General features: G+C 49.3%; 2 protein-coding genes across 2 annotated transcripts; one reads left to right on the top strand and one right to left on the bottom strand.

The window, feature by feature from the left end:
* Positions 1–15,891: 15,891 nt before the first annotated feature.
* Positions 15,892–18,367, bottom strand: MRPL46 (mitochondrial ribosomal protein L46). The gene is made up of 4 exons (XM_084213740.1): positions 18,150–18,367; positions 17,616–17,808; positions 16,917–17,090; positions 15,892–16,332 (listed from the first exon to the last, which is right to left on the bottom strand). Exons 1-4 carry the CDS (start codon positions 18,342–18,344, stop codon positions 16,082–16,084), a joined length of 813 nt encoding a protein of 270 aa, XP_084069866.1. The 5' UTR covers positions 18,345–18,367; the 3' UTR covers positions 15,892–16,081.
* MRPS11 (mitochondrial ribosomal protein S11) lies at positions 18,344–22,059 on the top strand. Its single transcript, XM_084213741.1, has 6 exons — positions 18,344–18,456; positions 18,598–18,708; positions 18,945–19,034; positions 19,727–19,856; positions 21,202–21,267; positions 21,700–22,059. The coding sequence occupies exons 1-6, from the start codon at positions 18,422–18,424 to the stop codon at positions 21,805–21,807; spliced, it is 540 nt and encodes a 179-aa protein (XP_084069867.1). The 5' UTR covers positions 18,344–18,421; the 3' UTR covers positions 21,808–22,059.
* Positions 22,060–25,213: the final 3,154 nt, after the last annotated feature.

The raw sequence follows: 25,213 nt of genomic DNA, 5'->3' as shown, positions 1-25,213 counted from the left end.
ATGTCAGCTTTTCTAAATCACCCTGTGCAATGGTCTCCATCCCTCACCAGAGCACCAGCCCCTCTCCTGAGGTCAGAGGTGCTCAGAGATCCCCCTCAGCAGCAAACAGCACCCAAGGAAAGTTGGCATCTGGCAGGGATGTGACAGGCTGGAGGCATCAAGAGCAGCCTCCAGCAAGGAAACCTCCACACCAGCCAGAGAGCAGGTCAGCCTCTGCACACCCTGGGAGCACACCCTGCAGGGAGGCATTAAGGGGAAAATAAAATCAAACAAGCAAGCAAACAAAGCCCTCAGAGGAAAGAAAATACAAGCTACACAGCTCTATGAAGTAAAAAAGCAGAATGGCCACAGAGCAAGCTTCCCACCAACCCAACTGCTGCCAGTACCCCCATCCCTGAGCATTTTGGTGGTGGTGCTGGTGGTTTTGATTTTTTTGTTGTTGTTGTTAATACTCTGCTCGGCTCCCCCAGGACATCCCCAGGACTTGGATTGAGATATAAATTAGGGCAAACACCATTTTTTGAGCTTGAGCCCCCATAAAGCTGGATATGAAGCACCAGTGGTTCCTGACCCCCACACCAGGCCCCAAAAGCCCTCACATCAGTGGTTTCATCTGCAGTGGTTTTCATCTGACCCCAGCTCTTAGGCATCTCCCTGTCCCAGTGGCACCCATCCTGGGGCAGGGAAGGAGGCCAGAGCTTGCCAGTCAGCAGCAGCATTTCTGAGCAGAGCTCTTGCAACATTCCCATCCTTTCCCACATGCTGGGCGGCAGAAGCAGCCACAGCATCCCCACCTCGGAGGAAAGGAGCCACGAGGCAGACAGAGCCTCTAGGCAGTGCAGCTCTGCAGTGCAGGCTGCCAGGAGCCAGCCAGGATGCTCCTGAAGAGCATCCAGCAAGCCTCAATAACACAAAGCCTGGTGTGGCAGCAAAGCCTTGGCTGGCATTCCCACTGGGAATCTCCTGATGGCCAGGAGAGACACTAGGATGTCCCAGGGCTGGACCAGTCCCATCAAGGGCTGCTCTGGGGTGACTCTTGATCTCTAAGGAAGCCTCCCCCAAAATAAGTGTGAGTGGTCCCAGGAGGGAGTGAGGATGATGGGGGCTCTGGGGAGCTGGGCGCTGGGGAAATGTAGCTTGAACTAATCCACATGGGGAAGCGTGGGCTGCCAGCTCTCTGCCTGAGGCTCTGAGCCTCCAGAGACACGTGTGTGGGGGTTAAAACCCACTCCTCAGCTGGCACTGGCTGGCAGAGCCAGGGGGGTCCCCTGGGCTCCTGCAGGACCCTGCTGGAGTCACACACTGATGGAGCTCAGCGTCCTCCTGCTGCTCCCATCACAGCCTGCATTGCCCAGAGCCTGCCACCTTCACTCCCCAAATCTGCCCCAGATGTGGCAAAATAAACAGCAAAGCCAGCAAAGGGATTTTGTTGCTGCAGCAGGGCCTCTAAGCTGGCCTGGTCCACCCCTCGTGTCTTACCTGGGCTGAGCCTCCGCTCAAGCACATGTGCCTCTCACAGATATTTAAAAATAGAAATAATAACAACATCCTCTCTTTCCTGCCTGGTTGGAGAAATAGCTTAATTAGTTAATAAGGGGTATAATTTGTTGTGTAGCTGTGTGAAGAACTTGCAGAGGGCAAGCTAAGTCACAAAGTCCAAGCAACAAGCCTTAGAGGTAGGCTGGGGAGGGGAAAGTGCCCCAGCTGTGACCAGCCATGTCCTCTGGGGAGACCCAGCTCTGCCTCCAGCATCACAAGAATTTCCAGGACAGGCTTGAGGATCTTCTCTTGGTGGTGAAATAGCTGTGTCCAGGGGGAAAAGTTGTGGCAAATCAATTTTTTTTGTGTTTTAGAACAATTTCTGCCTGCGTTAGCAGTGCAGCTGGATCTTAAGCAAGAGGCTGCTGCCCCCAGACATGGGGGTCTCCCTTCTTTGCACTGAGGTGTGGGGTCCAGCACCCCCCTGGGATTTCCCCTTTCCTTTTTCCTGGGGAAAGGCAGGAAGGGGACCTGAGGATGGTTCTTTATTCCCACACACTCAAACCCAACAGCAGTGAAGATGCTGGCTCCCGAACATGGGTTCCAAAGGCTCTCTCTCCAAATGCACTGGCCTAGTACACCTGGGGACACTGCCCTTGTCTCCTGTCCCCCTGTCCCAGCTGCAGGGGCAGGACCTGGTCACCCAACACCCAAACAGAGGCGAACTCCTGCCTGATCCAAAACAACCTGGCAATTGTTTATCCACAGCAGCATTCACAAAGGCACAAACAAAATGGATCTTTCTACGGAGCCACAGCCAGGCTGCAGAAGAGGCTTCAGGGCTCCTCATCCCCAAGCCTGGGGCAGGGGCAGGGACCCAGCGGTGGCAGGCAGGATGCTGCAGCAGTCACAGCTCTCAGGAATGTCCTTACAGCCCTGCTTTCTGCTGGATCTTGCTGAGGGTGAGCTCTTACACTCTCTTGACCCCACTGAGCAGCAGCTGATATCCGACCAAGGGCAAGGGCCAGTGCTGAGCTGCTGATGGACACAGAGACAGGGAAGGCTCCTGGGGTCCACCAAGAGCCACACTGGGAGATACTGGAGGAGCCAAGGGATTTTCCCCAGGTATCAAAGGCAAAGCCAAAGCAAATTTGTCTTTCTTCCCCCATGGCAGCTCTCTGCATCCCGTTTGGGTGTCATTATAGGTAATTCCCTGCTTGATGTCTCGTCAGAGGTGGGGGAGGGAGACACCATTTCAAGAAAAGACAAAAGGCCTCTTTCTTCATCAGCATTAACCTCAGGCAGCTCTTGAGAAAAATTCTGGGCAATTAGTGGAGCATAAGAAGATTTATAATTGAAATCTAGTTTGTAGCACTACAGGCAGCTCCCTCGAAAGACGTTTCTCAGAGACCAAAAAAATAGGGGGGAAGAAAATAATAGAGAGAGACAGAGGGGGAGAGGGAACTGGTTAAAGAGTTTTAAAATCTCGCTGAAAACTCCATTTAGTTTAACATTGCATGATAGCTTTCATAATTCAGAACAAAGTGCAAAGCTCTTTAATGAGGCCATTAATGACCCTTTAATTTACTCCACCAGGGCTGAATTCATAAAACATTTATGTTCCATTTACACAGGATTTTCCTGAGACTGTTCGGGGCAAGTCACCATCACAGAGCAGGTGGGATGAAACAGAGGATTCTTCTTTTCTGTTCCCACTCTTCTTCACCTCAGCACTGAAGCTCCACATGTACCTTTTAATTCTGCCAGAGAAGCTGCAGGGACCCAGGAGGGAGGAGAGCCATTTTTGACTCTTCTGCATGGTAAACAGATGCAGAGTGCTCTCTTGGATTCTGCTCTAGGAACAGTGAAATCCTTTTAAAGATTGAGCTGTGGCATCGACAGCCAGCCTCAGAAAATGTTTTTAGAAATCATTACAGCCCAGCTCCAATTCATTACTGACTTGTGATATCAGATTTGCTCTTGGGGTAGCTGTTGAGAGCATCTAGGGAGATATGGCCCCCCAGCTTTCCAGGCTGCTTTCCGTGCTTTGGGTGGTGATGGGGGAAGGCTCAAAGAATGCAGGTACAGGGATGAGGGCTGAGGATGCTGCTGCTGACTGCTCTGCTTGCTGCTGAGGGTGGGCTGGACTGGGAGCTGCTGCCAGGCTGCTGGTAGGGGTGGTCACTGAGATTGCCTCCTGCCATCTCAGTATCTCCTGTCCTGCAGCTGTGGGAAGCTCAGAGAGCTGTCAAGGACACACAGGGTGAGGATGGGCTGGTTCATTGCCCCCATTCAGCACTTCCTGAAAGCCATGTGAGCTGCAGGTCATGCTCCAGTCTGGTTGTTCCATGATCCAAACTGAACTATTTGTCTCTCCATTTTTTTTTTCTTCTGTTACAGACTGCAAGCAGGAAGAAGCACCAAGGAATGCTTAATTGCTTGTATTGGCTGAAACATCTCTTTTTATTAAAAAAATCTAAACAACTCTTCCTAGTTTATTCCAAAGACCTCACTCTCATTTCTTCAGTAAATGTCAGTTTCTGAACATCTTCATATAAAAGGAGCCATTAATCATTGCAACGAGGTTTACAGCATCTTAATTTTGCTTTGACCAGCCTTCTCAGCTGCTTGCTCAGCTTCAGGACTGTTAAGCACTTCTCATCTGCTTCCCTCTGCAGTTTTGACCTAAGGAGGGTTTGTTGCACCAGCAAACAAAATAATAATGGCAAAACCAGAAGATCAGAGGTGCCAACCCACAAGAATCAGCCCCTCAAAAGCCTCTGCAGAGAAAGGTGAGGAAGGTGCTCCAAAGCTCTCAGCGTGGTAAGAAAGTTGGTGAACATGTCCGGAGTCAATGTTTCCAGCATCTAAAAATAACAGCAGCAGTTCACAGGTCACAGCCTGGAGCTGGGTCTACCTGCAGCTTGTGCCTGGTAGGGTGTGGGGACTGTGGGGACACAGGCTCAGAGGGAGATGCACTTTCCATCTCACCTGCTCCCTGCCCCTCGGATTCAGGTTCGGTTGTCATTCCCGTTTCCTTTCTCCACCCCTCATTCTGCTGACGCAGGTTAGAAACCTGCTGGCCCATGGAGGCACTGGCACTGCCTGTGTCAGTGCAGCCCATGAGTCACCCTCCTCATGTCACAGCTAACAGGGCTGCTGATGCTGATGCCCTCAGAAAGGACACACCAGCAGCAGCATCAGTACCTCTGAAACCATATCAGCACACGTCAACCAGGGCTGTGTGCACTCTGGTTTGGTACTGTAGGGTCTCTGGGTGCACTGAGTTCTACACACTGAGTTTGCACTTGTAGGGGCATTTTTTACTTCAGGGGAAAGAGGCAGAGAGGAAGATGCTTGACCTACTTGGATCACTCATGCAGAACTGCTTTGCAGCATAGGGTCAAGTTTGTCAGAACACTTACATCACAAGAAGAAATTATGGCCAAAAGAAACTTTAAACATGTTCAAGGAAAAAATAACAAAACTCCCACTCCGATGGAGAGAAAAAAATGGACTCTGTTTTTCAAGTATTTTAAAGTATTTTGGAATCTCACAATCAAAACTGACCTGAGCTCTAAAGGCACCAGGACTGTGACAGGGCAAAGAGGAAACTGGTCCCAGTTCAAGCCTAAAGTGTCAGCAAAGTGACACTTGCAGGAGATCAGTGAATGAGAGGGGAGGGAACCTGCAGCAAGAAGAGGAGGCTAAACAGAAGTGGCTGCCCAAGGGACCAGCACCTCTGGCAGCAGCAGGTCACTCACGCTGAAGGGATGCTCTCCATCCCAGTGTGGAGGTGGGATACCCCTAGGTGGATGCATTTTGGGGACCACAGAGGTAGGAAAAGTCAAATTTCCTCACTGAAATCACCCTCAAAGGGAGAGGCCGGAGTGCTAAGGGGAACCCATGGAGGGAGCTGGCTGCCTCCAGCACTGGGATCATTCCTGGGATGCTGTGACAGCTGACTGACAGCAGGGAAAGGACAACATCAGAGCAGAACAGGGACATCCTGCTGTCCCACAGAGCTTCCTGCAGCCCTGGATGCTCCAGGGGCTCTTCACTCCCTTTGGCCCAATAAACAAACATCTCTGGGCAGCTCCAGGAACAAGCTGCCTTATTCAACTTACTTGATTTCCAGAAACATCAATGCAGGGATCCCATCCAAACTGGACCCTGGGTTGTTTGCTAAGCACAGGCTGCCATTTAGTTAGAAACACATGGGCTCTTATTACATTTCCCTGGAAAAAACCACAATGGTTTAAACTAAAGGGGAAAATATTTAGTAAAAATCAAAACTTGTACTCATACACATAGAGGCTCTAAAATCTCATAACCACTCAATTCCTGCTGCTCCATCCAAGTTTCTTGCTCAGCACAACTCTGCTTACAAAGGCCACCTCTGGGGAAGCTTACAGCCAAGGGATGGGGTTTGCTAAGGTTACCCACACACTGACAGTCACGGGGGGGTCAAGACTTGCAGGCTTTGAAATACAGGCAGGCTCTTGCAGCTTTCCACATTTGCATCAAATTCTTTACACCTCCAAGTAGCTCACACAGCTCTGGGGCTCCCAGAGCTAAGCCCTGCCAGCTACTGTCCTTGAGGACATGCAGTGCTCAAAGCCAGCAGATACACCACCTTGATGAGGATCCTTTTGTATTCCAGCTAAAACCAGAAACACAGCTTCAGCCACACTGAAAGACCCCTGCACATATATCCATGAGTGATCCAACCTCTTCTGAGCAATCCAAGATCTCTCTCCACCATTACAGCTGAGTGCACACACTTGAGGATCCTCATGCATCTATTTTCTTGCTGCTACTTTAAAACCCACAGGACAGGGCAGCTGAAACACTAAAAACCTCCATGTGGTCACTTCCACAGGCCCAGGAGGTGGGCCAGTGCTCACAGGGTGTCTGTCCTACTGGTGGTGTTGATGCTGTCTGAAAACCAACGTGTTTTTGAGGCAAACCATGAGGTACTAACGGGAGAGGATCAGCAGGCTTACAGGAATGCCCTGGTTTCCTTTGTACAGCTGCTGGGTCTTCTAATCAAGACTATCTGATACACTGATGTCATGCTGGTAATGGTATAACTCTATATCAGCCTAATGGCACAATGGGTTTACAAAAGGAGCACTATATGCAGAAATATGCATTCATGCTTGCTAATCCTTCATAAGCCTGTAATCCTGATTTTCTTTTCCAAATAATAAGTGCAGATCTATTAAGATCTATCCCTATCACTAGCTGCATGCTAAATTCCCCTTTTCCTGCCTGGGATCTGCAGTGTCCCCTGCACATGGTGGGGCATGGGGTGACATGCCATCCCCACCAGCTCACAGCCCCCTAGGGTTTTTTCCTTCCTTTCCTTCCTTTCCTTTCCACCTGTAGCAGGGGGAGCACACAGAAGCAGCCACAGCTTCACTGCCATTCACCTCCTGTCTGGAGGGTCTGAGGATGTCTTCTAGAGGGCATTTCTGCATCAAAATTAAATGTATTTCTTCACAAACATGCAAATAAGCAAGGGGATAACCAGCAGTGTTTGACAGATTCCTCCATCCAGCCCTAGCATCTCCTTCTTGCCATTTGTGCCCCAGCAAATCTCCCCAAATTTCTTCACCAGCATCCCCAGTCACAGATTTCCCAGGAGTCTTGGTATCAAACAACATTTCACAACCATTCTCCAGCCCCTTCATACAAACAACCTGGAAATAACCCTTTCAGGAGTGACAATGTAAAAGTCACTAATTACACAATTAATTTATTCTTTGGCACTAAAAAAAATTACTTTGTGTTACAGAGGAGGAGAAAAAAGAAGAATCTAAGGATTGATTTAATTAAAGCTACAATGTATTGAAAAACCAAGTAATTGTAATGATGCAGACAATGCCGAGATTGTATAATTAGTAATTAATTACCTACAGAAATGACAATTTCTTTTCTTTAAAGCTATTCATTTTTCTTTTTCTTGTTTTTCTTTTTTTTTTTTTTTTTATTTGCATGCAGCTGTCTTCAGGGCACACAAATCATGGGAGCAAATTGCTGCCTGGCACAGCAGCTACCAACCTGGTTCTGTGTGCATTTTTACCTGTGGACAGGGGTGCTGCATTCTCACCTTCCTCATCCTGATCCCCACGGAGCAGCAGTCACAGAGCTCCCTGCCTGTAACAACTGCTCACCACACCAAAAGCCCTGCAAAAAATGGGCAACAGGGCAAATTTTTACTCCAGCCATGAAGAGCCACTGGGCCAGAACTGACAGGCAGAACAGCTACAGCCTTCTGTGGAGGGAGCCAAGGCACAGACTGTTAGCCCAGTGCTATATATATATATTATGCTTATAAGTCCTGATGTTAACCAATGTTATATATATATTTTAAGTATTCATGTATTCACAGCCATAAAGGCCTTTTCTCTACTTGAGCTAAATTGTATAACCGTGACCTATTGTCCCAGAAGGCTTTTTATTCATGTTAAATGGGTACTGAGATTAGAGCGCTCCTTGGTAGTAGGTACAGAAGTGTTCTGGAGGAGACAGGAGAAGATGGATGGTTGTATTGAGGCTCAGCACAGAAACCAAAAACAGGAGAACCAAGCAGCTCTGCAGCCCAGCTGGTCTGGCATCTGAAAAATCAGATGCGAAGCTGGAGTGGGGACGATAGTGTCCAGCACACACCACTCACTCACTCACTCACTCACTCACTCACTCACTCACTCACTCATGCCCAGTTCTGGTAGCTCCAGCTTCCCATAGGGATCCCTCACCACCCTCCATCCCTCTATTCCTTGACCTGTGAGCCAGGGAGAGGGAGCCAGGGTGGGCTCTGTGGTGCTGTCCATGGCAATGCCTCACGAGTGCTCCACGCTGCACCTCTGGTGGGCTGTCCCACCCTGCCCTGCCCTTCAGGGACACCATTCCTGCCTGTACTGCCCCTGGCAAACAGCACAAGTGCTCCCTGCCTCTCTGGTCCCCATGGAGCCTCCAGCCCCACCACTGGGCACAGATGCACCCTGGCAGCTCCCAGTTAATATCCACAAGGAAACCTCCCTGGAAAAAACTCTGCGTCAGCATCCTGCAGCTTCATCCCTCCCTGCCCAGCCAGGAGATCACTGCAAATCCCCTTAGTGAGACTGGCAGTTCCCCTGCTCTGACCTTAACTTTTATCCAAGGCCAGGGAACCCCTCTGGCTTTGAGTCTCATGGTCACACAGGCACAAGCAGTGAAATGTTCCTCGTCCGTCTGTTCATTCCCAGTGCGTGCCAAGGCCTCCCTCCAGTTCCTCAGAGACACATTCTCTCCACGCTGTCTTGGGAAGAAATCAGGACAAGGCAGGACTGGGTGCTGGTGCCAGGATGCAGGGTGACAGCCAGGGATGCTGGTGTCCCCTCACTGGCTGTGACACTTTCAGTCACTCCGACACAGTCAGGGTGGAAGCGGCAGCGAGCTGGCTGCTGGCTGTTACGCTGGTGCCAGATGGTGGATGAGATTAAAAGAATTTGATTTTCAAATAATCCATAAACCTGGCTGAGCTAATGTCGTTTCATATGCATTATCTTGTAATCCCAAGGAAGAGAACGTTTCAGAGCAAAGAGCCTTATTCTCCCTCCCTGCAAGGACTCTAACAAGCTAAAGATAATCCCCTTTTTGTTGGAAGGTGCTTACAGAGGACCTACAACACCCAGAGTGTGGCACAGGGGCTGTGGCTCTGTGCTGGTGACTGGGAACAGGACAGCCAGGCACCTGGAACCATGGGTGCTGTCTTGTCCTGAGCTCCACAGAGGTGGGAGCAGCACACAGCAGGGTCCGGAGACATGCTGAATATAGACCCCTGGCCAATAAAGAAGGGATTTTGCACTCCTGCCTCCTAAGAGTGCATGGGAGCACATGCTGCTGCATCACTGAGGTAGAGTAGGGCATACATATATTCTTCTAGGTGAGTCCACTTCTATGTGTACTTTTGGGGATAAACCCCCAAGCCCAGCCCAAGTAAATCAAGGGCAAACTGTGCCAGTCTGGAGAGAGGATCAGGCCCTGCCCAGTGACTAAGCCCCACAGCCAGAGTCTGGTGACCACCCTCCCCCTTGCAAGTGAGGAACAGCATGTGGCTGAAACCTCAACACTGCCCTCTCCAAAGCAACTGCTGCACAGCTAGGCTTATAGGAAATTCATCCTTAGGGACTGCTTGACTTCCCCTTGTTTGCATCAAATGCACACAATCATTTTTTTGCCTCTATCCCTATTCCATATGGATGCACCCCTATCCCTCCCTAACCCCTGCACAGTGCCCTGGGCAGACCTCAGCACCTGCCCTCCATCCACCTTCTATTCTCACATGCTGCCTGCCTGCTCCCTGCCTCTTTTCCCTGCACTAGAAGCTCCTTGGACTCTCCTGCTTCTTGTGGAGCAAAGACAACCATCTGCCAATCACTGGGATCCTTCAACGTGAGAGGTACAAGCTTGAGCGCAGCAGTTAAAAATTGTTGATCCTTATTCCATGCTCCAGGTTCCCACGCTGGAGTGTGCCAGCGCTAGAGCAGGAGGTTATTTTAAGGGGAAAGGGAAATAAAACTCCACTGGAAGGATTTCCCAGTCACTGCCTGCCATCTAGTGCCTAGCACCGAGCTGTTTCACAGGCAGCAAGCAGCATCTACCTCCATCCTCAGGGGAATTTAGCTCGTAGATTAGAGCCAGCGACATTTGAGCATCAAGCTCCCGGCACTGATAATTCCCCACCACGCTCCTCAGTCTGGGCCAGAGCCAGGGAATGGGTTTGGAGTCAAATAGCCCAAGTCCTGGTGGCAGCTATCAGGGAAAACAGCATGGGAGTGAGGAGAGGTGATGCTGTGTGCCTGCCTGGGCTGTGACACCATGCCCAGCTACAAGAAGCTAACTAAATACAACACAGCTTGACTTGCTGCAAGCTGCTGCCTTCAAGGTCATGTCATCATTGTCAGCAGCTCTGATCAAAGCAGTGCACACAGGCATTGTGTGAAGAGTGCCATAGACAGGCTAAAAATAGGGAGACAAATGGAAGGATGAGGGAAAAGGGTGAAGGGTGAGGCTTATCAGCTGTGCAGGAGACTGAAAACTTAGAGAAAATCAGGAAACAAAAGTAATCAAGAAACCCTGACTTTGTGACCTGGAATATTCTGGTACTTGGACATACCTCTGAAGATTCCCACCCAGTTCAATCCATGGGTAATCACTGCAGCAGGAACACAGTCACTGCCAAGCCCATGTAGCTGGTGATTTTAACTTTGTCTTCAGGCAATCTCAGGAGCTGATTCTCTCCCTTCCTTCCTTCAGCAGGATGTATCTAGTATCACCTTAGGGGGTGTCTGGCAGCTTCTTGTTCCTCTGAAAGGGTTCAGATAACTACCTACCCACATGGGCAGGAGAGAACAGGCGAGACAGGTACAGATCACCATAATCCTATTTGCAGGCAGAGAAAATTAAGGGATATGAAATCCAGAAAGATCTGGGACAGGTAATGCCCATCTTGCTCACTGCCTCCTGCCCCTGCTAACCCCGGAGCCTCCAGCATTCCGGGGGGGGGAACTGTCTGTTGCATCACATTCCCTAAGGAGGGACAAAACTGGATGTTGAGCTGTGAGTGCTGATGGAGCAGAGGCTGAAAAGTGGGTCCCCATGGGTGCCACCCCCTAAAATGGGGGACTCACTGCCCTCCACACAGGGCAGTGGTGGGATAAGTCACCCTGAACACCCAATTTCCCTCCTCTCCAAACCCCTTACATCTTGCCTGCCCACTCCCCACCAGATCCCTCTTTCCTCAAGCTCATCCAACATTTGCAGCCTGTGCCATTTAAGCTTGAAACCCTGCCACTTCCCAGCTTGGGAAGCAATTTCTGGTCTGCAGAGGGGAGCTGTGGGTCTGACACAGACAGGCTGCACCGGGCATCTGGAAAGGGCAGGCGGGGCAGGGCAGCGGCTTCGGAACCCGCAGAACCAGATTTACTGATTAGCACATGGCTCCGATTTCTTCCAGTGCTTCCAGAAAAGCAATGGGCAACATTAACAAAAGGATTACTCAGAATTCAAAAGCAAATGGGATTTGTGACCCATTATATTAACTGGGGGCTGGGGAAAGCTCTACACAGAGAGAATACTGCCAGCAGGTCACCAAACCAATTATTAAGAGCTCACAGATCACGAAACTAGATATATACACACATCAAGATAAATTTCTATTTGCCTGCAGAAGCAGGACGCTAGCTGAGCCACCCTCCAAACCCAGTGTGTTTTTTCTATGTGCCCATTAAACCTGGATTATACCTAGCTTTTTTCCCCAATAATTCACTCACCCCACAGGTTTACTGCTGAGGAATAACATTTGGGAGGGTAAAACCTGAAAAGAGAAATGTAATGGGTATAATTACTTTGATAGATGAGAGGGAGCAGAAAGCCGGCAGGCAGCAGCAGTGCTGGCCCATGCCTCATGTCATGATGTCCCCAATCTCCCTCTGCCCAGATGCCTGAGAGGAAGAGCAGCCCCTCAGAAGTTGATCTGCCTTCAATATCAACTCTCACCTTAAGCTCCAACAGAGTTCAGCTTAAAATTCAAACTGTTAGCTGAAAAATCTTTTCCTCAACTTTTGCATCAGTTAATTATGAAATTGGACGCTCAGCAGCCAGGTAAAGAGCCAGTTGCTGGCACTGCACTGTCCTGCTCCTGGAGCGGGCTGTGATGGTGAGTCCTAAAGCCCTGCATTCTCTCCATAGAGGCTTCATTGCTTTGTCTTGGTTTTGAAGCTTCATTTTAATATTGCTGAAAGACCCTTCATAATTCAATTGAGAAATTCCCCCAGGTCTTCAAGCATTGCTTATGAAGTCCTGAAAAAGGATTTTATACCCCACAAGATCTGTTAGGGAAAAGTAGTCTTGACAGCAAAGCTGTAGCTGGAACTACCTGAAAGGTGTTCCTGCAGTCAGCATTTCACACTCACCTCAAAAACTCCTGGCTTTCCTTTTAGAGGGATGGATGTCAAGGATTGGGTAGTATCAACAAAGCCTCTGGGCAAATTTGACCCTGAGTACAAGTTTTTCAGCAGCATCCTTATTTTATATCCATTCTTAATTTGCAGAGATTCACTCAAGCCTTGCCTCCTGACTGCCCCACTCTGTCTTTCCAACATTCTGGTTATACCAATCCACAGCGGATTCACAAGAAAAGGGAGGGAAAAGGTGTCCTCAAAAACAAAAAGATGGGATCTAGTCCACTCGTGTCACTGGTGACCTCAAGCAGATTTCCCACCAACTTTCTGCTGGGTATCTGGGCTGCCATGAGCAGAGCAGCCCATGCTGCATCCCCTGCCGACAGCAGAGCACAGCAGGAAAGGGCAGCACCTGCACAAAAAATCCTTCCAAAGAGACAGATCCCTTCCAACACAAGAATGGGAGCTTGAACATAAAGGCAAAGGGACTGATGCTGCTGGAGATGATTAATCCTCCAGGCCAGGGAGTGAGCCCAAAGGCTGCAGCAGCTGGGACAGCACAATTCCCATCATCCCTGAGCTGGCAGTCAGGGATGCCTCAGGATGCTACCTGCACCCCCAGCATGCATCCCTGCTCATAGCTATATTTGGGAGAATACCATCTTCCTCCTACAGGGTTTCAGAGGGCCAGGACATCTTCAGATGCTTCCTTCCCCCTTGGAGACAGAAAGGATGAGGCTTTTTGTGTATGACCCTCAAGAATGGAAGCATCCTATGCCAAAAATGGCTTTGAGGAGCAGAAAGCCTCTGCAGCCTGAGCAGTCAGGAGTGGGTAACAGCAGCATGGATCTTACCTGGGACTAGCAAAGAGTTACAGGTACTTTCCAAAACTCCTCTCTGCAGTGCACCCTTCACAGAGGAGCTCTTCAGCTGATCTCACCCTGCCTTGCACTGAAGAGCAACAACAAACTCAGTTTCTTTCCCAGGCACTTGCTGCAGCCTCAGGTTCTGGCAGAGATCTCATGTAAGGGGGACTTTGTGAAGGTGAGAAAAACCCTCCGGGGTTTGAGTGCAAACAAGCTCCAGCCTCCCTCAACACCCAGACAAACACTCTGGTGGCTCTCCATCACATTTGCAAGGGGAGTTTTGTGCTTCATGTTCAACAAAAGTAAAATGCTCCCCCTGCTCTTTGTGCTGGACAGCAGCTCTCACACAGTCACAACTCCACTCTTCTGCTCTCTCAGGCTTTGTGTTGCCCTTTCAGCAGTTACCAGCAAAATATATCCCACCAGCCTGCTCAGACTTCTGCAGCTCCAAGTCTGGGAATAGGTTCACACTGAGTGGAAAGACAGCCTGCAGCCACCAAGTTCCCAAAGGAAAAGAACAACCTCTGTGACCTACTGCAGGAGTTTGGGAGTAGAGGAAATGAGAAGATTCAAACCACCCTCTAGGATCCTCCAGCTTCTCTCTCCCCAAGGCTGGGGAAGAAAAGAGACCACACAGGAGAACTGAGCTGCAGGATCTGTGATTGTTTGCAGCAACTGGCTGAGTAGCTTTAAATAAAATCAACTACAGGAAAAATAAAAATAATTTAAATAAATAAATAGATGGTGCTGTTCCCACACAGGTTGCAAGAAGGAATTTTTATTTCAGGCGAAGAAAAAACACTTTCAGCTTTCAGAAAAGACCAAGCTTCTCACACACATGCTACCTGTAAGAAGGTCTGAGGACAAGGAAAAAACATTAAAAAATGAAGGATGCTGTTGATTCTGACCTTTCCACAGCTGAAGGAGCTACACATCTCTCAGCACAGACAATGCCCAAAGACTTGCAGCTTGAGTAATCCAGAAATAGGAACTGCCTGGGTCTGAAGATCAGCAAGGTTTCAGTACAGCCTTTTCTTTCATTTGTGCTCTGTCTTTTGGGAGCAAGCACAGATTAAACAGCATTTTCTATGCTTTGAAAGTTTTGTCCCAGCAATACAAAACCTGCCTTGGTGTGGGAAACAGGGCAGACTCTTTAGCTAAGGGCATTTCTTAAACCTGTGGCCACAAGGTCTCAGCTGCATCTTCTGGAGCCAGTGACAGCCTGAAACAAGAGTGGCAAAGAAAACCTGTACTGACTGCACCCACGATCCCCCACAGGAGGGGCACAGCCTGAGGGGAAGGACTTGCCTCCTCCTGCCTCTGGAGCTTCCAGTCCTGGAGAAGGCAATAGGGCTCCCTTCAGCAATGCTGACCTCAGAGAGAAGCCAAAAATCTGCAGTTTTTCAGGCACGTGTTCTGCTCCACATTTATTTCCTCTTTGCCACTGCTCTCTGCTGCAGACTCAGCCTCCTTGCCAGGCCTGTGAGGATGCTTCTAGGAGCCAAATTTTGTTGGTAATTTATGGCAAACCTGCAGCTCCCAAACTGTCCAGCATTGGAAAACAGAAGGCTGCTGTGCTACCCTCCACCCCAGTGTCTTGCAGAGTGATTAAGGATAACTTTAATTTGAAGCCTGGAGCTCAACAGCTCCCAAAGGATTGATAAAGTACATACAGCAATCTCCAGTCCCACCTCTGGAGTCCAAACTCTCTCTGGATGATTTATGACAGTTATTTCCTCCCTCTCTCCCTGCTGCTGGAGGAAGCTCATTCCCTGTGAGATCCAGCAGCACTCTTGACTACTAAACAGCCACATTTACAACCAGAAAAAACCTCCAACAACAGAACCAGCCCCAGAGGGCCAAGGCAGCACCACATAAGCCCAGGATAGATCCTCTAATAAAGAAACTGGGGTAATAGGGTCAGGCTACCTGAGGCAGACCCAGCTGTGCTGGTTAGCAGTGCTGGCCTGACACAGTGGGAATGGGAGCCAAGAACTCCCTAGAGACACCTTTGAGGCTGCTCCCATGAGACAGCAATGCTAAAGCACCTTCCCCTTCCAGGAAAAATGAGCCTCAAGCCCAGACAGAGAGCAGCTGCTGTTGCTGTTACCCTCCCTTAGTGTCTGCTGCTGTAACCTGAGGCTCACAGGGAGGCAGTGTGAGTGGGAAGGCAGCTGCCCATTCCTCATGGATCCGTGTCCTCCACAGCCACTGTGCACCACAGACTCCAGGCCAGAGGCAGCTAACACTAGAAGTTAATAAGCTGTGAATACCCCTGCTTACATCTCCCCAGAAACTCGTCTTGTCCTGGCCGGTGTTCAGGAGAGTCTGTTCCCACCTGGACACACAGATAACCCTCCAGTGCTGCTCTTATCAGAGAGCAGGTACCAGTGATAAGCATTAGCTACAGCAAGGAGAAACCCTTTGAGGTTGAGCCTGTGGCAGGAGTCTGGAGAGGAAAGCAAACCTTCTGGGCACCACAGCCCCAGGGAACCACACTCTTGGGAGAGGAAAGGATCACAACATGCATATCCAGAAGAGATGGAGGAGGAGAATTCAACAACAGCAAAGAACTCCCTCAGGAAAGCTTCACTTCCGAGTATAGATTTTAATATTTATTAAGTACAAGGCCAGTGAAGGGAACTGGGAAATAAGGCAAAGGCAAATTATCCTCCAGAGCCCAAGAGAACATCTCATACACCCAGACCATGCAAAGCAGCAGCCGTGCTCCTCCCTGGAGCCACGTCCCACACCTTCCCCATCTGCTGGAGCACAGGCCATTGCTCACAAGTCCAGGAGGAATCTATTGACTTTTTTCAGGTATTCTGACTGCAGGTAATCTCCCAGCTCCTTCTTTGTGACCCACAGATAATCTGCCTTCAGCTCTGCCTGGGACAAATCACTGCTTTGGAGGAAGGCTTTGAAGAAGAAGACTTTGGCTCCCACGTTATTCTCAGTTCTGATGGCCCTGGGGAATTTATACTTGTAAATCCCATATGGTGCATTCCCTAGGACTTTGGCTTGAATGTGATCTCCTGCAAGAAGGCAGCAATGAAAGAGAAAGAGAGTAAGACAAAAGAACACAAAACAACAATAACTGCTTCCCTGTATAACAACAGTACTGCATAAGCCATTCCTTGTATGTGGTTAGACTGACTGTTCCCTCTTTGGCAGAAATACTGACAACTGTGAAAAAACTGTGGTTTTTTTCTCATGAAAAACCACTTCATTTGGAGACCAGAGAGTCCTCTCAGAGTGGGAGAGGGAGGAAGGGAAGGAGAGGGTATCCAGCTTTGCCAATCTTGAGTGAAAAGCAAGGACACGTGTTTGCATTCATCACCCATCTGCCACAAAAGCTACAAGGGGGCAACAAGAGGGAAAGAGAAGCCCAAAGCAACCCCAGACATTCAGGGGTGTCCGGTGATACCCCAAAATGGCCCATAACGGCCAGACGTGGCAGCCAGAAACCCCAACTCCCAGTGTGCCAGCCCTCTGCCACAACATGCCTTTTCCCAGCAGATGGGAGAAGATTTCACTACAGCAGATGGCAAATATCCCTCAGACAGGGCACTGGAAGAAAACCACTGGGACAAACAAGAGGAAGGGTCAAACTACACACCCAAAAACGCAGCCATGGCTCGCTCAGCTGTGCTCCGTAGCGTCTCTCCAGGCTGCCACTCCACTTGAGGCAGGAGCCATAGCTCCTGGTTACCAATTTTCTGTTTCACCAGAAGCATCAGGTTGCTGTCCAGCTTCCTGTTCAATGACGTTCGATTGTTGCTTTTGTCAGCATCTGCCAAAAACCAACACATGCTGGAAACAAAGTCTCCTGGCAGCATGCTCTGACCCCCTTGGTTATTAACTCCCTGTGCCTCCACCCAGAAACAATACACAAATGTGGATACATGGAATATGGCAGAAATCTCGACAGGAATGTTCTCAGTCACTCAAGAAGTCATTGCAGGATTCAGCTGCTATTTTCCTTTACAGAAAGACTCTGTAACAAGCAGCCTGGATCTCCACCTTCACAGAAATCAACAAGAGCACTAAGCAGAGCTTGCGAACCAAATGACCAAACATTTCTCTTGTCTGGAAACCACATTTATGTTCATCATTTTGCCCTAGTGAAAACACACTTTTTTGCAGCATGGAAACACTGATTTCCCTGTCAGACTGTTAATTGCACATGTGCTACCACAGAGTCAAGACTCTCTTTAAAACAAACAAAAAAAGAGACACAAAAATGCCTTCCTTCTACTGAATTGCACTCTGGCAAACAATCTGGGTGTTCTCACCCACCACGAACTCCAGGCTGTACCTGTTATCCGTGGGGCAGCTTTGAACCGCAGAAACTTCTGCTCCCACTTCTCCTCCAGGTCTTGAGCCATCATAACTGCCTTGCCACGAGCTTCATCCTCATCATACAAGCTTTCCATCTTCCTCTTGAGCTGCTCCTCCTCCTCCAGCTTACGCATTTCATGATCTGAATAGAGGCTCTTCTCCAGCTCTATCTAGAAAAGCAACAAAAAGAATTCTTAAGCCACAAGCACTATAGGTATTAACAAGCAGAATTAAATTATTTCCAACTCAGCAAAAGCAAGGCAATAGGAATTTCCTGAGGCAGAGCAGGGCTTCCCTGCTTGCAGCAGGAGCGTGAGACAGGGACACCAACACCACGGAGGCGACCATGGGGACACCACCAACACCCACGAGGTGTGGTGCAAATCGCACGCAGGGCACTGGGGGAGCAACATCACAGACAGCGTGTGCGAGGCCACCAGCCCCTGATGCTCCTCTCCCCTCATGCCTGAGGGCGCCATTTCCCCACCCACACCCCCACATCCCCCTCTACCTGCACCATGAGCGCCGCCACTTCTTCCTCCTCCTTTTCCAGAGGCTGCGTGATTCGAGGAAGCCTCAACAAGCACATCGCCCCAAAAAGCCTCCACGGGCGCGGCGCTGCAGCGCTACAAGCCCACCGAGCGCTGCCCGCCGCCCGCGGCCGCAGGTGCGCCGCCATAGCCCGCGCCCCACAATGCCCCGCCATGTCCCCTCCTCGCTCCCGGCGTGCTCCGCGGCGGCCGCTCCCCGCCGCGGGCCGGGGCCGCCGCCATCAGCGCGGCCATGGCGCTCGCCGGGCTACGCGTGCTGGGCTGCGGGTGAGCCGAGAGGGCGGGACGGGCTGCGGGGAGCGGGGGGACAGCGGGGAGGGCCTCCCTCGCAGCGGGGTGGCCGCTGGGGGCTGCCCGCTATCGCTGGAGCCGATCCGCCCCAGCGCTCAGCCGCTGTTGTCTCCTCAGGGGCCGCGCCGCCGCCCTGTGCCGCGGGCTCCGCACCGGCCCCCCGAGGCTGCAGGACGTGGCGGGGGCGGCTGCCAAGGAGACGGAGAAGCAGAGCGCGACCGAGCAGAGGTGAGAGCCGAGGCCAGGCCGCGCCGGGAGGGCGCTGCTATCTGCCTCTTGCTGCGAGGTTTTATCGCCTTCGGTGGGTTTTCAGCCGAGGAATGGGAGGGAGCCGCTTGACTCAATCAGAAACGCAGCTTGTGTTTTTCGGAGGTTTGCTCCCTTCTTTCTTTATTTCCCGATATGAAATGAAACTTTGTAATATTTAAAGAGCGAGGCCTGATAACTCTTACTTTGCTCCTCAGCTCTTTAATCCTGCAGAGGAACTCCATGAGATGGGATGGCAAGGTTTATGAAGAGGTCCCGATAGCTCACATCAAAGCAAGTTACAACAAGTAAGCAAATGAGCTGCTCCGTTCCTGCTCTCGTGTGAAATCAAAGCTTAGAACCCGGGGTTTGGCCTGTCATCGTTTTGATCTAAAGGCTCAAAGGAAAACAGCCAAGGGAATGGTGTTCATGGCTGGGAAGATGATACTGATTTAAACCTTAGTGGTGTTCAGGGAGCATACCTGTTTTCTTGGAGTCTCTTAAAAGCACTGAGACTGTTTTTATATATTTTGATTACATTCTGATATGAATAATCAGATGCTGGTAGTTTTAACAGCAGGTTACTTCCAGCCCACTGCTGTTGCACTATTTCTGTGCAGGTGTTGAAAAAATTACCATATTCTCCGTGAGACAGTTGTGTTTCATCAGTGATTGCTCCTGTGATATGTTACTGCTTAAGGCTCTTCCAAGTTCTAAAAGTGTCTTGTGCATTTTTTTTTTTTTAATAGAAGAGATAAAATGCAGTGAGAGGTGGATCTGAAAGAGCTGAGGGACATAAAGCACACCTTCTCCAGAAAGGTTCTGCTGGGGTCTGTAAGATGACCAGGTCACTGCTGGGTGGTCTCTGCAGTGGGTTTGAGTAGGATACTTTGAAAGAGAGACAGAAGTCCTGTAGTCAGCTGTGCCAGTAAGGTGAGCGAGAAACTGGAGAATAAAGCTTTGTTCAGCTTGCTGCTTCCCTCCGCCCGTCCCTCCGCAGCACGCACATCCAGGTGGTGAGCTTTGACAACCAGCCGTTCTCCCGCACGTCCTGCGGCACAGAGGGCTTCCAGAACGCCAAGAAGGGCACGGCCATCGCAGCACAGACCGCAGCCATGGCAGCGGCAGTGGTGAGTGCCCACCGTGACCCCCACCTCCACAGGGCAGCTCTGGCTACCTGCACCTGGGCACAGCCCTGGCTCGCAGGCAGCACTCTGGTGCTGGAGCACTGTCCCAGGTTTCATTTGCACACCAAGTGTGTTTGAAAAAGCTGTCAGAAATGCCCCAAGTGGGAGCTGAGCTGTGCAGGTTGTGATTGGAAATGTGTGATTGTAACTTGGAGCCTGTCCTTTCCTACCACCCGTCTGCGTAGCCTCCTGTTTTCCTAAGTGAACATTTCTCAGTCATCTGAGGAATGTAGACCCTGAATCAGCAGCAGTTCAAGTTTTGCACCATAGGGGACTGAGAAGTAGCTGTAGTTATTGTCTGGATATTTTATATCTGCTCTCTGCCACAGAACTGAGCTCCAGCCAGCAGTTCCAGTCAGAGAAAGTGATGTTCTTGCACCTGTTCATTCCAGCTGCATGTAGTTTATTGTAACTCTTTCTGAAAAAAAGCATGTGGGTGTCCATGTGGAGGAGCTGAGGCTGGCTGTATCACAGTCCTCATTACAGCAGAATGAGGCAAGGTTAAACTGAAAATCCTTACCCTAAATTAGGTGGAACTCACTTCAGCCTTTCATGCCAGAGGAGTTTGGTGCCACTGCCGGCCAACAGCTTATTGTGGTTGACTCAGAGGGGTATAAGAACATCTTCACTATTAATCTGTGCTCGTTGGAGCCTCATAATAGCTGCGTAGCTGTGCTTGGACAGATTGATTCTGTCACTGTTGAAGTAGTTAGTACGTTAATTGCACCAGAGCACAATGAGAAAGAGAGCCAGAGGTGGCTCCCTCCACGTGGTGGCAGCAGGGCTGTGCTGTACAGCAGTTCTTCATTTGCAGTTTGAAAGCCCCTAGAATTTTTGCCCTGGAGGTGTGGACTCCTGCATAGCAAATCTAAAGCTTGCCTGCTCTTCTCATTTACCCTCCAGAAAGAATCCACTGGTCACAGGGGAGAAGTCGCACATTAGAGAAGGGAAAACAACTTAGAATTAGTCATTGTTAGTCCCTTGCCACTTCAGTCACGTATCCATGGATATGTCCTTTTTTGCTCTGACTTTGGGTCACAGATAGTTTGATTTGAGAGCTTTCTCTATGTGCTGAGCTCACAGTCTAGCACAGAAGTTTTCTGAACTGCCATGACCATACCCCAGCCTGGTTTGCTCTTTGTGTCTCTGCACTAATCCCCATCTATGTCTTCTCTATCCATTACTACCTAATCTTTATTTTTACTTAAATACTACTATGAAAATGAAAGACACCAGGGGAGCCAGAGTTTATGTCAGAGAGAACACTAACCAGTTGTTCTTTTTACAGAAAGCACGTGGGAAGGGTGTACTGCACGTGCGAGTCATGGTGAAAGGACTGGGACCAGGACGCAAAGTAGGTGTTGGAGTTTCTTTTCTATACTTTTATTTTCTCAGCTATCATGGATGTTTTCCAAACTCAGGCTGGTTTCAATTAACTTGGTTTTTCTGAAGCTGATATAAAGGATTCCTCACCCGAGTGCCCAGAAATGACTTTTTAAGAGTCAGTATAATTTTAGAGTAATACCATGTTGGAGGTAGAATAAAAGCTGTATTTGGGGCTTCTTATGGCTAAAGTAGGAAAATCAGTAGGAATACTCAAGAAAGGACTAGAGCAGATAAGTTTAAACTGTGTTTTCTGAATGAGTTACTTATTTTTAAGAATTAAGAAGTAAGAAGCATTGGAACAAGTTGATTTTCAGATGGGGGACAAACTGTTTTGCCCTGAGCTTTTTTCCTTCTCTGCAGTTCTGTGTATTGATAGCTGTCATCTGCTGTCTCATTGCAGGCTGCCATCAAGGGGCTGACAATGGGAGGTTTGGAGATCATCTCCATCACTGACAACAGCCCGGTCCCCCACAACGGCTGCCGCCCACGGAAAGCCAGGAGACTGTGAGGGGCAGTCCAAGGGACACAGCTTTCAACGTCAGTGCACCAGGGACTGAGTTGAATGTTGCTTCTGTGACTGATTCTGGAAGGCCACCCTCCCTGGAAATACTTGTTGAGGGAAGCTTGAAGAGACCATGCTGAGCCTTGAAAATGCAGGAGGTAGAAGCTGCCGGTGAAAGGAGGAATCCGTGTATTCCCTTAGTGGGAAGCCTCTTGTCTACAAAGTTTCTTGATTAAAATGTTGGTCTTTTGACAGCCATTCCTGCTGTGTTCCTAGAAGTATTTCGGCTTATTACTTCCTTTTGACTGCTCTCTTCCTCTTAGCACCATATGTGGCTCTTGTCTAGCCCTCCATGCCATTAGTGCCCTTTTCAAGCAGAAGGAGAGCCTGAGATCTCAATCTCCTTGTAGTCATTTGTAGTAAACAACTGCACAGGGTCAGGTCATCTTCCTTCCCTCTTCGTCTCACCGCTTAGATTGGGAAATAAGGCATGGGGTAACTTTCCTTCCCCCTGGCTCACAGAGCAACATGTGCCCTATGAGAGGCTGCTCTCCCTGTTCACAGAGCACCAGCCTGGATCTATTCCTGGCACAGATCTGTTGCAGTGCTTTGTTTCACCCAAGCTGTACTGACCTGCCACTGCTCTTGGCAAAGGAAAGCACCTCACTTTCTAAAGGGGCTGCTGGGATCTTGCCAGGTTTGGTACTTGCAGTCTCTTTGGCCCTGCCCTGTGCAGCACAAACTGGATTTTCCAGGGTCCTGGGGAAAGCAAGCAGGGGTTAGTAGGTGCAAGGAATAATGAAATGCTGCCAAGGAGATACAAAGCACTTAAGTCTTGAACTGTACCTCTGTGTATCCACAAGCAGCAGGAGCTTGTTGTGGGTCTGTGATGTATTATCGCTGTCCAGCTCCATCCAGTATTTCTGCCAAGGAAATATGTCAGGAGCAATAAGCAGGGAAGGTAAAAGCAGAAACTGACTACAGGATGGATTTGCTGGATGGCAGAGGCACAGTGCCTAGCAAAGGGCATCTCACTGAAATCCCTGCAGCCAGAGAAGCCCTGGCACTATACAATGTGCTCTGGGCAAGTATTTCACCTGTAAACATGGTGTATTTCAGAGCAACCAGCAATTCTATTGCAAATGCAGAATCTTCCTTTCTATTATTTCTCATTCTGTCATTACTCTGTAGTTTCTTAAATTGCATAGTTAACTATTTTCTTCCTCTTTAGAGAAAGGGTACCATAGCAACGAGGCAGTGAACCTCCTTCATGGGGCTGAATGGCATACGGCAGGTTTTGAAAGAAATCACTCTGCTTAGAAAAGCCTGTTGAGTTGCATTTGACAGGAGAAAACAAGATTCAGACAAATCTCCTACTTTAGTCCAACTCTCTGAATTTGAAGGGAGGGTAGCTGATCTTAAAGGGAAGTTCCTTGAGCTGTCACAGATTTGACAGTGAGGAAGAGAGGCTCTTTCATAGATGTTTGCCACACTAGAAGAGTTTCCCCCTCACTCCAGAAATGCAGCTGCACTAAGCACTTAATATTCTGCTTTTTAAGAAGATAGCAGGTCAGCCATAAACTGCCAAGATGAACTCTCTGAGTATGCAGTCAGCTGGCTGGGGAAGGGATGTGTGATGTGCTTACAGCAAGGCTAGGCTGGTGTCTGTGCCCAGCACAGCAGCCAGCCTGACAAAGGAGGGGCACCAGGCTGTGCTAGCAGGTTTGTCTAACACACAGAAGACCAAACACTGCTGTTCTCTACTACAGCCTGTTCTTTGCATCAATGCAGAGGTGCCCAAGTCACATGAAGATGGTAGAACAAATTGAAAAGTAAAATTGTGAAGAGATCTGTGGTCCTCCTGGAATTTGTGAAAGAGTATGTGTAAAAAGTGAAGACACTCTTGGTTTCTTGGTGTTTGTGAAGGTTTTAGGAGGTCTGCCAGTGTATCACCACTGCTTACACAGTGGGAAGCTTTATGTCCCTCCCTGCTCTGCCTATTTCTGGTAGCTACCCCCACTCCTTCCTTTGACTGGCAGTCCTGTAGCACCCTCTGTGCTGGACAGAAGAGGCTGACGATGTTCTTCATGGCTCAGTGGCTGGGATCTGTACAATATGATGCAAATCTTACAGACCCCCAGCTCCCTGTACTCTGTACAGCTTTTTACTGAAATCACGTTTTCCATCCACCTTTTCTCCTGCCCTGATGGAGCACTCCCAAAACCATGTCCTAACTTAGTGCACAGTCCGAGCTGTTTATCCTGCAACACATCCTGCAGCTCTGGGGCAGTCAGTGAGGTGAGGGAGCACAGCTGCACAAAACAAGGGCTGGGGTGCTCCTTCCTGCACACACTGTACAGTGAAAGAAGGTTTAAAACTCTATTGTGGTTTGTGTTGCAGGGAATTAATAGACACCAATAGTGCTTAACGATTTCCTTACCCTTCAAATGAAACTATTAATTAAGGGCCTGGTTTTAGTCAGCCACTGGTGTTTACGAGTTCTAATTGCTTTTCTTGGCATCTGGGTGGAAAGCTGTTTTCTACTGGCTCACATTCCTCCTGAGCAGCAATTACTTTATTTGTCAGTAGCACGGCCACAGCATTAGCACTCTCATTAGGAGCATATCCTCTCCCTCTGGGCTTCCCTGTTGCTTTTGGACATTTTGCTCTCCGTTCCCTCCTAACTTTTGATTCCCTACATTCAAAGATTACTTTTTCTGAGAAACAATCTCAGAAATTGCTTCTGACTGCAAAGCTTCATCCCTGGCCTTTCCTGGGATTCTGCGTTCCGTTCTAAATAAACGGACACATGGACCTCTCTCCACTGTATCCCTGTAAATCCCCGTGGAAAATTCAGAACAGTCTCCTGACTTACAGATAAAATGCTGCCTCAGGTCTGTTTACCCCTTACTGAGTGCCACACCACCTTGGGGAGTTAGTTTAACTTAGTTACCCTTCCTATGGACCTGGGATGGCACCTGGTGGCCTGGAAAAATAGCCCTCAGCCATCTCCCTAATAGTGTATTATTCTGCAAAGAGGAATTACTTCCCTAACCCCAGCAACAAGGACCTTCTGCCCAGAGCTGCAGCTTTATCTGCTGAATTGGTGATTTACTATTTCTTCCATGAGCATCTCAGTGACAAGAGTGAGGCAGCCAATTTGGATCCCTTTGTGAGATTCAATTAAACCACAAAGTGATGTCAGTGTCCTTTAACAGCTGACTGTACACACAAGCAGACAAGGAGAAGGGGGAGAAGGGGACAGACCCTGCAGTGCAAATAAACTGTAGCAGCAGGGGTGGCTTACGGCAGCCTGGTTGCAGCTGCTAAAGACATCTGTGCAGGTTTTGCTGGCTTTCCCTCTGGTGTGGGAATACCTGGCTCGAGATGTGCACAAAGAAGGTCACTGAGT

This window comes from Fringilla coelebs (genome assembly GCF_963513975.1).
Source record: "Fringilla coelebs genome assembly, chromosome: 12".
NCBI classification, from domain to species: domain Eukaryota; kingdom Metazoa; phylum Chordata; class Aves; order Passeriformes; family Fringillidae; genus Fringilla; species Fringilla coelebs.
Note: the sequence above shows the minus strand (reverse complement) of the source record. Positions and strands in the feature narration are given on the sequence as shown.